This window comes from Thalassophryne amazonica, chromosome 17, assembly GCF_902500255.1.
Source record: "Thalassophryne amazonica chromosome 17, fThaAma1.1, whole genome shotgun sequence".
Classification (NCBI taxonomy): domain Eukaryota; kingdom Metazoa; phylum Chordata; class Actinopteri; order Batrachoidiformes; family Batrachoididae; genus Thalassophryne; species Thalassophryne amazonica.
Window position 1 is genome coordinate 10,444,358 of NC_047119.1, and position 13,309 is coordinate 10,457,666.

Here is a 13,309-nt window from a genome sequence, read left to right on the forward strand (position 1 = left end):
ATTTTTTTTTCTGGGTGAGGCTGAGAATGCTTTAAAGTACCGTGTGTGTGTGTATTAGGGGACAACACACACCTTCATTTACACTTATTACATATCACCATTAATACTTGATTGAAATGAAAACTCTAGGAGAAACATATCAGCCTAGAAATCCAAAGTGCAACAAGCAACCAATCAGTCTTTTTCGCAAAATTCTCCTACATTTTGGAAAAATCAATTCAGCAAAATCTGAGTCAAAATATCACAAGTAAAAGACAATTCACTTTCATTTCACATCTTATTTGTAAACACAAAACAAAAAACAAAAAGGTTTTCAGTAGTTTTCTATTGAATAGGGGCATCCTTTTGTCGGATGTGGCCACAGTCATGAGACTCGTATCGCAAGTGGCTGTGGCTCCAAGTACGAGACATTTCCGCACAGTGATGCTCCGTCACACTGAGCAGCTATGGCTGAACCAAATTAGCGCCATGCTGTGGTGAACAATGTATTGTACTACTACTATTTTATGAGAGCTTCCATTAAAACGTATCTAACAAATTTGAACTTGTGTTGCCATTTTAAATCATGGAGGAACTCCCAGCAGATCTTGTGTGTTTTATATAAAAAAAGCAAACATAAAGATCATCACCACATGATGTCACTGGCTTAATAATAATAGTGGCAGTAACAGTAGTAGTACCACAATACACTGTTCATGCCACTGGGTTCTGCTGTCACCACTCAGCACGTTGAAGCACGAAGGAAATGTTATGTAGCTGTAGCCACACCCCCTTTATCTTGTACTATAACACTGTCAGATACGTTAGTCAGTGATTAGGTAATGTTCAAGTTATCTGGGAAAACAAAGGATCAAATCAAACAATACGTAAGAGCCAAATCAACTCACAACTACACAATTCTACTCTTCCTCCCTATAGTAAATTCGTACCCTGACATTCTGTCCCTGGTCAACTGAAATCAGAGGTTGGTTAAAGCCACAATGTGTAGGATTTAGTGCCATCTAGTGGTGATTTTGCAGATTGCATCGTGCCATCACCATTCAAGATTTGCTGTCTTCTTCGGTGATGGGGAATCACGCTCTCTTGCTTTCTCATGATCAGAAATATTTACAATCCTCCATTTGACAAAAAGGAGGGTTCTTAAACTTCTTAGCCTGCACTAGCAACCAGTAGACAGTGTATAAAGGAGCAACCACCGATTACTTGACCTCAACACCCCAACAGCCCCATGCCCACAATCTTCGAGCTGTTCTACAAAATGCAAAAGGAAGACTCAGTATGTCCTTTCTGGTCTACTGTACCAATAAAGTGCTGCAACATGGCGGCTTCCATTGAGCTTATGAAAACACATTGATTCACTGTTGAAGATAATTATATACCAATAAACAGATGTTCATCAATAGATTATATACCAATAAACAGATGTTCATGAATGCTATATTCCATTTCCGCTAATAAACACCTTTAAACCCTACACACTGTAGCTTTAAGAAGGTCATGGTGATCGGTTCTGTAACAAAAACATACTGAAAGCAGGTCGACATGGCACAGCAGGTAGCGCGCGTGGTGCACGGTCATTAGATTCAGATTAACATTCCTTCTAAGTAGCAAAATGTGTCAACAGGTTCTAAAAAGAGTGTTTTTGTTGGAGAACAAGAGTAGATAGAGATTAACAGCCAGAATTATGTTTGTTATTTTTCCATCCATCTGAATGACAAACTGGGGGGGGGGGGGGGGGGGGGGCACAATGAAATGTCACTAGTGCACAACACGAAAAACCGTGCAGTCCAACGATGCAGCACAGACGGGTAGTAATGTTATACACTCACGAGTCATCTTAAATCCTTCGCCGTTTCATATTATGTTGTGTTGGTCACTGAGTTTAACAGCAAATACGGATAAAGTGTAAATTTCAGAGACTCAACTAAAGAATCGGAGCCCCACCCACGGACAATGTTAGACTTTAAACAAGACAAAGGAATGCTGAAAAGAGAGAACGGGATAAAAGATAAAGCAGGAAGACGCGCGGGATCAGCTGTCCAAGAAAAAAAAACATCCGCCGGCATTTATTCAAAGAAAAGAAAGTTTATCTGAACAGCGCGCGGGATGAGAAGCGCTGAAAAATGCCCAAAAACAGGATCATGTAAGACAGTATCACAAAGCAGGGACGAAGTCGTCCAAAAAAGGCATGCATGACGAACGACACGTGTCCTCGCTGCTTGGCTTGCTGTCCGTCACTCCGCTCACGCCGCGCAGAGCAGCGCCGCGTCCGACGCTGCCGCAGACACAGTGAGGGTCGGGACTTACTGTGCTGTGTGCTCAGGCCAGAGGCGCGCTGGACCGGGCGCCAACAAGACCAGAAGAGTTCAGGACTCAGACCTGTGTCATGTTGTTTCCGGGCCAGGCGATGAGACACCCTGGGGGAGAGGATGGGTGGGAGGTGGGGGGGGGAGTGTGGGGTAAGGAGCGGGGTCTCAGACGGGGGAAGTGGGGGAGCAGAGGAGGGAGTGCGTTTCCATCAGTGTTCACTGGCTCATGGGCCCATTGCTCTGGGTTACAGAATCTGAGATGTCCAGGAAGGCAGAGCGCATCAGCTTGAAGGATTTGTCGGTCAGTGAGGACACGTCCTCCGACATCATCCCCTTTGTCTCGATCTTGGGCAAGATTTTCAATCTGATGGTCCCTGTGGAGGTCAAGTATCCATGTGTGAGTGCAGACGCAGACGGGTTACGCATCACAAACAACAAAACCTCCAGGTTACCTGAGTTGAACTGCTTTTCTTTCCGCAGGTAGAAGTTGCCGTAAGAGGAAAACACGACAGGTATGATGGGAACCTGGAAAACAAGAGCAGGAACCATGAAGACAGGACAGGGACCAACAACAAGCATGATGGATTTATAGTAATATTAAACACAGGCACCTTATTCTCAGATTAGCGCTTCATGAAGCTTTAGCCGAAAAGGTTGAGAGAGAGACGACGACCACAACAAGGTGTGAAAATAAACTTACCTCATCTAAAGCTGAAGAAATCTGCACCAGTACTTAGAGCAGGATGACAAAATAAAGACAAGGAGGTTCTGTTGTATGTACAGACACTGGAAAAAATCTCCACCACACAGTAAGACAACACACACGTATAGGACAAACAGACACACCTCCTGTCCTGATCTTTCACAATATCACTCACTCATCTTCAACCGCTTACTCCAATTCAGGGTCACAGGGGGGCTGGAGCCTATCCCAGCAGTCATAGGGCATGAAGCGGGGTTCACCCTGGACAGGATGCCAGTCTATCACAGGGCCACATTACAGACAAATCCATTCATACCTTTCACAATATCAATACAATTCAGATTATTTATATAACGCCTAATCACAACATTCTAGAGCCCGACCGATATGTATTTTTTGAGGCTGATGCCGATAACGATATTTGAATGAAAAAATGCAGATAATCGATAAATCGGCTGATTTGCAGATAATTCAGCCGATCAGCTGAATGTTTCAACCTCTTAGCAGTAAACAAAAGTTTTTCATGCTAGAAATAAGGTCTACACAACGTGGGCTTAATAAAAAGCATGACCGACGCAATGAAGCACATTTGACACATTACTACATAAACTGAGTTAATCAAACTGAGTTGAACTGAAACGGGAGAAATGTGGGGTGAATGTAATCACAAAGTTATTACAAACAACATCCTTATAAACTTACTTGTATGCTTTTGTCAGACGATCAATGCAGTGTGACGGCGAACTACAGGGGCAGTGATGAACACACTTAAGCAGGGGTGTAAGCAGCTCTCAGTTGAATGGAGTCAGAGCTCCATCTACTGGACAAACGGTGCAAGGACATTTTACATTGCCGACACAAACATTATTTCAGTAACTGTTCTGTTTATGAGAAATTATCGGCGTTCTATCGGCAAAATTTCGGCTGATAGTGAGTACTTGGAAAAGGGCTTATATCGGCCGATAATATCGGCCAGCCGATACATCGGTCAGGCTCTACAACATACTCGTAAATCCAGCCAAAGCGCTTCACAGGGGCAGTGGTGGGCACACTTCCGCTAATCTGCTAATTATCGAAGCTACCGTTCTCGTTAGCAGATTAGCTTTTCAGATAACTTTGAAAACCGTCAGCGGACCAATAAGCTTCCGATAAATTTAGTTCTGATTAACTTTTAGACCACTAACATTTTTGTGGGAATAGTGAATAAAGCTCAACAGTTAAAAACATTTATAAAGTATGAAATCATAGATTTTAGTACCTACCTGTTACATGTTTTGTAGCAGACAGACAGCTTTGAGAGGCAGCGCTCACTCCTCTACCAGCAGAGAAGAGGGAGGAAAAAAAAAATACCATACAGGCTTGCAGGTGTATCACATGAGTCATGCACAGGCAGACAGTTTTGACTTATGGTTAAAATTTTAAACAAATTAATTCCGGACAAGTTATTGAAATAACATCATCCCTGTTGTTTTACAAAGCGAAAATATCAGCTATATGTTTTAGTTTTAAAATAATGCACTAATTTTGAAGGTTTTAGCATTTAAAGACACACATGCTCAATGCATTATGGGAAAATTAGTTTCCTGACATCAGTGGTTGGTTGGTATATAACACACAAGTTACTGTAACGTGTGGTGGGTTTTACAAATAAATCTGTATTTGTAAATATGTCATTTTTTCATTTGTAAAAAAAACAAAAACAGCAATTTGAAAACTGAAAACACTTAAGTGATTCAGCACTTTTAGTGAATGTGTGGCAAATGCTGTTCACACACTGCCATCTACTGGATGGCCAATAGATGGCAATTTTCCCATAATGCACTGCAGTATGTGTGTCTGTACTCTCTAAATCGGGGGTGGGCGTCGAGGGCCGAGACACTGCAGGTTTTCCATGTAACCAATCACCTCAGCAGGTGGGTTGCTGATGAGCTTCTGCTCTGAACATAAACACCTGGTTGTCAATGAAATCACCTGCTGAAACACCTGATCTTTAATGAAATCACCTGCTGAGGCGATTGGTTGCACGGAAAAGCTGCAGTGTCTCGGCCCTTTATGGCACATGATTGCCCACCCCTGCTCTAAATGCTAAAACCTTCAAAATTATTCCATTACTTTAAAACTAAAACATACGAGGTCTCTTAGATAATAAACCGACCCTTTTATTTTTTTTTTAACTATATGGATTTGAATGACGTGCGATTACACCAATCATGCTTGAACCCTCGTGCGCATGCGTGAGTTTTTTCACGCGTGTCGGTGACGTCATTTCCCTGTGGGCAGGCCTTGAGTGAGATGTGGTCCCGCCCTCTCGGCTGAATTCCTTTGTTTCACACGCTGCTCGAGACGGCGCGCGTTGCTTTATCAAAATTTTTTCTGGACCTGTGAGGAATATCCGAGTGGACACTATTCGAGAAATTAAGCTGGTTTTCTGTGAAAAGTTTAACGGCTGATGAGAGATTATGGGGTGTTTCTGTCGGTGTAAGGACTTCCCACAGAGCGGGACGTCCTGCAGCGCTTCCAGGCGCTGTCGTCGGCCTGTTTCGAGCTGAAAACATCCTAATTTAAGGCTTAATTCACCCAGGACATCGTGAGAGAACAGAGAAGATTCAGAAGAGGCCGGCATGAGGAATTTATGCGGACATTCCACTGTTTAAGGACATTTTTTTAATGAAAGACGTACGCGCAAATTCGCCGAGTCGTTTCCGTGACGACTCGGCAAATCTGTGTGCGCCGCAACAGGAAAAACACCTCCGTGTTGAAAACCATTTGTAGAATTCAGGCGGCTTTTAATGGCTTTCAACAAGTGAGTAACTGAGAAATTGTTTAACAGCTTGGGCATGTTCCAACTTGCCCGTTAAGATTTCCAACGGAGGTGTTTTTCCTGCCGCGACCCCCCGCGGTCGGGTCCAGCCCGACATGCGACTCTGCCCGCACGTTCTTTCATTACAAAATGACCGTTAACAATGGAATGTCCGAATAAACTCCTCATGCCGACGTCTTCTGAAAGTTCTCTGTTCTCTGACGACTTACTGTGTCAACAGAGCCTGAAATGTGGAAGTTTTCAACTTGAAACGGCGAAAACCAGCTGAATTTATTGAATGGTGTCCACTCAGTTGTGCCTTACAGTTTTGAAAAAATTTTTGTCAAACAAAGCAACAGTCTCTGAGCCATTCCTAAACAATGAAAAAAAATCGACGAGCGGGTGGACGACTCCTCACTCAAAGACTGCCCACAGGCGAATGACGTAACCGACAGGCGTGAAAAAACTCTCGCATGCCCATGAGGGTTCAAGCATGTCTGATGTAATCACACGTGATTCAAATCCATATGGTTTTTGAAAAAAATAATAAGGTCGGATACTTTTCTAATAGACCTCGTATAACTGATATTTTCACTTTGTAAAAATGACAGAGGTGATGTTACTTTCAGTAACTTGTCCGGAATTAGTTTGTTTAAAATTTTAACCATAAGACAAAACTGTCTGCCTGTGCATGACCCGTGAGATACACCTGCAAGTCTATATGTGTGAAAATAAATAATTTTTTCTCCTCTCTCCTTTTTCTTTCCTTTCTCTTTGGTCACTAGGTCTCTTGCTGAGAGAAGGCTGATCTGAGACAGAAGTGCTGGCTCATTATGTGAGTAGCTGCCAGTGTACTGGAGTCAAAAGCTGTAACTTCCACTAAAAAAAAAAATTTTTTTTTGGAGTTTATCGGTTTAGCTTTGTAAAAGTTAACTTCAGGCAGCAGATGAACGGTTATCAAAGCTAACTTTTTGGTGAGCTGTGCCCACCACTGCACGAGGGTAAGATCTAACCCAGACATGCACTGCCGCTGCAACGGCAATAACATTTACAGTTATACTATTTTATATATATATATTTATATATATATATGTATGTATGTATATGTATGTGTGTGTGTATACACACACACACGTAAAATATGAGAAGCAATTACACTGTCTCTCTCACACACAAACAAAATCAGCACAACACTCCTGAGGCTCCTGTGTCCCTTCAACAGGAGCGTCTGAGCCAAACGTGGCTCCCCCTGGGGGCTGTCCTGCTTCCACTCAATCTGTCCGGCTAGTAACACATGGAGAAGCTGCTCTGTAACTCATCAGAAGCACTGCAAGAGAAATACGCTGTTTTCACACAGAAAAGGTCTCAAGTGTAAAGTGAAGCGAAGAGGGGAAAACCAAAACACAAGATCATTTGCTCCAGGCCTCAAATAAAGTTGTCCTGTACCTCATGCCAACACACACAGATCCAAATCAAGTACTCCTGATAACATCCAAACACGATCACTGAAACATAAGTGCTGTAGCAACTGCTGAGCTTTTACAGAGAAATATTAATGTTTTTGTTAATAAGGAACAGCAGGGCTTTATTACTGCAGCTCTCAACTCTGGTTCCTACGTGACTCAAGCTGATATTAATCTTTAGCAGTGTACACATTCTGTGCAAACACAAAAACGAGCTCCGACACGGTTTTGCTTGAGGTGAACTAAGTGGCAGTTACTGGTCACAGGACTTACTCTACACTGTTGTCTGTCTTTATTCCGCCTGTCTCACCCCGGCTGTGGTGTGAGACAGGACCTGAAACACAAACCTGTGTGAGCTAAATGGAATCAGCAAAAATAATAAATGAAGACACCTGAGGTGTCAAACAGTGACTCTGTGCTCGGCATAGGAGTCCATTCCAAGCAGAATTTTAATTGGAATTGATGCAGCTTTAAGAAAACAGGAAATGACAGAGCTGGACATTTGTTGTCAGTGGAATTGATCAATTCTACAACCACTGGCAAAAATTATGGAATCACCGGCCTCGGAGGATGTTCATTCAGTTGTTTAATTTTGTAGAAAAAAAGCAGATCACAGACATGACACAAAACTAAAGTCATTTCAAATGGCAACTTTCTGGCTTTAAGAAACACTATCAGAAATCAGGAAAAATAATTGTGGCAGTCAGTAATGGTTACTTTTTTAGACCAAGCAGAGGGAAAAAAATATGGACTCACTCAATTCTGAGAAAAAATTATGGAATCACCCTGTAAATTTTCATCCCCAAAACTAACACCTGCATCAAATCAGATCTGCTCGTTAGTCTACATCTAAAAAGGAGTGATCACACCTTGGAGAGCTGTTACACCAAGTGGACTGACATGAATCATGGCTCCAACACAAGAGATGTCAACTGAAACAAAGGAGAGGATTATCAAACTCTTAAAAGAGGGTAAATCATCACGCAATGTTGCAAAAGATGTTGGTTGTTCACAGTCAGCTGTGTCTAAACTCTGGACCAAATACAAACAACATGGGAAGGTTGTTAAAGGCAAACATACTGGTAGACCAAGGAAGACATCAAAGCGTCAAGACAGAAAACTTAAAGCAATATGTCTCAAAAATAGAAAATGCACAAAAAAAAAACAAATGAGGAACGAATGGGAGGAAACTGGAGTCAACGTCTGTGACCGAACTGTAAGAAACCGCCTAAAGAAAATGGGATTTACATACAGAAAAGCTACACGAAAGCCATCATTAACACCTAAACAGAAAAAAACAAGGTTACAATGGGCTAAGGAAAAGCAATCGTGGACTGTGGATGACTGGATGAAAGTCATATTCAGTGATGAATCTCAAATCTGCATTGGGCAAGGTGATGATGCTGGAACTTTTGTTTGGTGCCGTTCCAATGAGATTTATAAAGACGACTGCCTGAAGAGAACATGTAAATTTCCACAGTCATTGATGATATGGGGCTGCATGTCAGGTAAAGGCACTGGGGAGATGGCTGTCATTACATCATCAATAAATGCACAAGTTTACATTGATATTTTGGACACTTTTCTTATCCCATCAATTGAAAGGATGTTTGGGGATGATGAAATCATTTTTCAAGATGATAATGCATCTTGCCATAGAGCAAAAACTGTGAAAACATTCCTTGCAAAAAGACACATAGGGTCAATGTCATGGCCTGCAAATAGTCCGGATCTTAATCCAATTGAAAATCTTTGGTGGAAGTTGAAGAAAATGGTCCATGACAAGGCTCCAACCTGCAAAGCTGATCTAGCAACAGCAATCATAGAAAGTTGGAGCCAAATTGATGAAGAGTACTGTTTGTCACTCATCAAGTCCATACCTCAGAGACTGCAAGCTGTTATAAAAGCCAGAGGTGGTGCAACAAAATACTAGTGATGTGTTGGAGCGTTCTTTTGTTTTTCATGATTCCATAATTTTTTCCTCAGAATTGAGTGATTCCATATTTTTTTCCCTCTGCTTGGTCTAAAAAAGTAACCGTTACTGACTGCCACAATTTTTTTTCCTGATTTCTTATAGTGTTTCTTAAAGCCAGAAAGTTGCCATTTGAAATGACTTTAGTTTTGTGTCATGTCTGTGATCTGCTTTTTTTTCTACAAAATTAAACAACTGAATGAACATCCTCCGAGGCCGGTGATTCCATAATTTTTGCCAGGGGTTGTACTTTATCAATATGGTGCATCACAATGTTCTCCAATCCTGGCCCGTGGGTCCCAAACTACTGCATGTTTTTCTTTTTTGCCTTCATTAGCTGCACATAATGAACTGAATCCAGGAGAGTTCCATTGTTTAGTCATCTGTGGATTGGCTGAACACACCTGCCTGAGCTGATCTGGTGCGCGAAGATCAGTGACAAATGGAACACATGCACTGATTTGGGTCCTGAGGGCCAAGATTAGGAACCACTGGCGTATCATGTTCCAGTCACGTCAACAAATGGTATTTTACAACAACATAAAAAAAAAAAAATAAAAAAAAACCCTGACCTGTTGACTGGAAAGCTCCGCCAACACATGACATAAAGTAGAACTTTAAGAAACAAGATCATCTCTTTCAATCTGTTCTTTTATGTTATTAGCTCATCACTGTGGCAGGGATCATGATCGCTGTATTCTTCAGCCTTTAAGTCTTGTGTGGTTTCTTTCTTCTTTCTTTTACGTCTGTGAGGTTCTGCAACTTATATGTGAAACAAGTAAGCTGTTTTCTCCGACTCCCTTTGTGTAAAGTTGGTCATATTTGCGGACTTTTCTGCCAATCGTTTCTCTATTTGATCCATGATCGAAATGTAATCTCGTACGCACTGCAAAAACTTTTAAAATATGACGGGAAACGAAGGAGTGAAAGCAAAAAAAGTGACCAATCACAAAAATGTACGACCGGGCTTTTAATTAAGGAAATACGCTACCCAGTTTTCTTGCATCGGCTAGTGTCAGTGCTGAACTTCATTTCATACCTCTATTGCAACTGGGCACATACAGACTGCTCTGTCCAGTACATGCGAGAGGTTTTTAATGGAAATACATTGCGATGGGATGGAAAATTTTGTCTGATGTGAGCGAAAATCCATTATACAAAATCTGGTATATACGGTGTTTCATACATGGAAAACCATTCAAAAGCATTGAGACTTTTGCTTTTGTCCGGTGAGTGCGAGTATCCGGTTTATACGATGACTGTTTAGGTGAGTTTTACTGTGTGTGTGTGTGTGTATGTATATATATATTAGCCTGGGAACCCCTACTGGATGCGTGTCCTGACCAGAGTTTGGACCCCCAACCTGACTACTCTATCCAGCTGCATTCAGCACAATGGTAGCAATAACACCCAAACTATCAATAAATACACCCTACCAGTCATCAGATACCCAGCTGGAATAATATGTTGGGCACAGGAGATAGATGCTATTGATGTCAAGACATGAAAACTCCTCACAATGCACAGGTTTCCACCCAAAGTCCAGTACCCTGAGGCACTATGAGCAGCGCAAGAAGGAAGGGCGAGGGTTAGCAAGTGTCAGAGTCACAATCCAGGATGAGATGAGGAGCATCCATGAATACGTCAGAAAGATGACGAGCCCCCCCCCCCCGAGATCAGCTGCTACAAGAATGCCTCAGACAGCTGAAGACAGATTGTGCTAAGGAGCAGGAGGAGGAGATATCATGGAAGACCAAGCCCCTCTACAGGATCTACCATCAATATATAGAGGAAGTGGCTGACATCAAGAAGACCTACCAATGGCTAGAAAAGGCTGGCTTAAAGGGCAGCACAAAGGCTCTGATCATGGCGGCACAAGAACAAGCCCAAAGCACCAGATCCATATAGGCAGAAGTCTACCATAGGCGACAGGACCCAAGTTGCAGGCTGTCCAAATGTGCTCCAAAGACAGACCGCACATAGTAGCAGGATTCGAGGCACAACTAAGTGTTTGGGAATCGTGTACAGGAACATCTGTGCCACATATGGATTATAAGTCCCCAAGTCCCGATGGGAGATGCCACCAAAGGTGGTTTAGAATGACAGGGCTAAGGTCCTGTGGAACTTCAAATTCCAGACAGACAAGCAGCTGCTGGCCAACCAACCAGACATAGTGGTGGTTGACAAGGGAAAGAAGACCACAGATGTGATCAATGTGAAAATCCCAGCTGACAGCAACATCAGAAAGGAGGTGCACCAGAAAACTGAGACGTACCAAGGGCTGAGAGAAACTGGAGCAGATGTGGAATGTAAAGTCCAAAGTGGTCCTGGTGGTAATAGGAGCACTAGGAGTTTTAACCCCCAAACTGGAAGAGTGGCTCCAACAGATTCCAGGCACAACATCAGAGGTCTCTGTCCAGAGGAGTGCAGTTCTAGGAACAGCTAAGATACTGCACAGAACTGTAGTACTCCCAGGCCCTCCAATGGGCTTCGTTTGCACAGTAGAAAATAAAGACTGTTTCAATCGGAAACCAAAGAGGAGTAGTGATTTAAAATAAAAGTTGACAGACATCTATGCAGAATATCATACACTGACTAGAATAGAATGAGCAAACCCATCTTTAATGCAATTTACTGTTATTTAAAAGGTGTGACAGGCAATTCAATTTATTTACATTACACCCAATCACAACATGCGCTACCCCAAGGCTAAGGTCTAACCTTACCAAACCCCCCGAACAAGCATGTAGGCAACAGTGGTAAAGCAAAACTCCCTCAAAGTAACTGACATTCATGTTGTTCTAAGTGAATACCATAAAATAACTAACGTCTACAAAGCCGAGCATTTAAAATGGTTTATTTAGGATCTTGGACTTTCAGAAAAACAAAAGTCACACCTTTCTTCTTCTAAAAGAAAAAAAGTAAGCAGACATGCTACAAACTGCCTGTGTGTTTGTTGATGCAAAACAGATCATGTATAAAAAATGTGAGAAATAATATAGAGCACTTAATGTCATATCTATCACTGCTCACCTCAACGGGTGCTCTGAGTGTATGACCGTCAATTCAGAACAGATCCTCCAATTATTGCTTTTTGGTTTTTTGGCCAGACATATTTCATTAGAAAATAGCAGACGTGGTGAAAAATGTTCTGTTCTGCACCGTTAACAGTGTGTGTGTGTGTGTATAACCTTATCAGCACTAAATTATAATGGCTCATCCTTCATCCACACCTCCACCCATTAACTGAGTTTGATGTCAATACGTCTGTATATTTACGTAACCATGGTGACTAAATTAAACTGTGGAAAACAGAACCTCGTAAGCAGAAGTAATAAAGCAATTTGAAGTGAATTGTGTGGCGTTATGAGATGGAACTGATTCTTAACTTGTAAATTACAGAATGAATTGGTGTTATGTTACAGTGTATGAAAATAAACACTGGCAGAGGAATATTTCTGGTCTGAGTACTTAGAGAAGCAGTGACATTGAACAAAACTACACAATAATTTAAAATAAAAGCTAAATGTAAATATCACACTCAAAGTGTTCATGGACATTTTTTGTAATTATATGAAGTATTTTGTTTGTTTTAAAGCACGCATACACAGTTCACTGACTCAGTATCGTCTCCACATGCTCACATCTGTACACACACAGCCTGGTCCATGCAGTCACACATGTAAAGCTGCTAGCGCCCCCATGTGTCCACAATCAAAGCCCTCCATTCTATTAGGATAAGAAACATGAACACAAATGCTTCCATGCACAGGATACAACCTTTTTGCAACCCCATAGTCCTGTATCATATTCTGATGAGGTTTTGCTAGAAAGCAATGAAAATCAATGTTTCTTTGCTTTTTTGTATTTGATCAAAAAAATTCACCCGTGACTAACATTGAAATTTTTCATATTGTTGTTTTATATTATGTTGCATTTGGATGGCTTTTCAAAAAGTAAAAAACAAACAAAAAAGGGAAAAAAAGATCCAAAAGATCTTTTGCGTATTATTCAATTAGGGTTCTAGTTTTTGGAAATACAGCCAAATGCAACAGAGTATAT

General features: G+C 41.6%; 1 protein-coding gene across 1 annotated transcript in view; it reads right to left on the reverse strand.

The window, feature by feature from the left end:
• Window positions 1-248: 248 nt before the first annotated feature.
• The window catches only part of agpat2 (1-acylglycerol-3-phosphate O-acyltransferase 2 (lysophosphatidic acid acyltransferase, beta)), a 31,761-nt gene continuing 18,700 nt past the window's right edge, over window positions 249-13,309 (reverse strand). The window contains exons 5-6 of the mRNA XM_034192768.1: window positions 2,762-2,834; window positions 249-2,683 (exon numbers count right to left, since the gene is read on the reverse strand). Of these exons, the coding sequence (XP_034048659.1) occupies window positions 2,526-2,683; window positions 2,762-2,834 (231 nt within the window). The 3' untranslated portion in view covers window positions 249-2,525. The remainder of the gene's footprint in view (window positions 2,684-2,761; window positions 2,835-13,309) is intronic.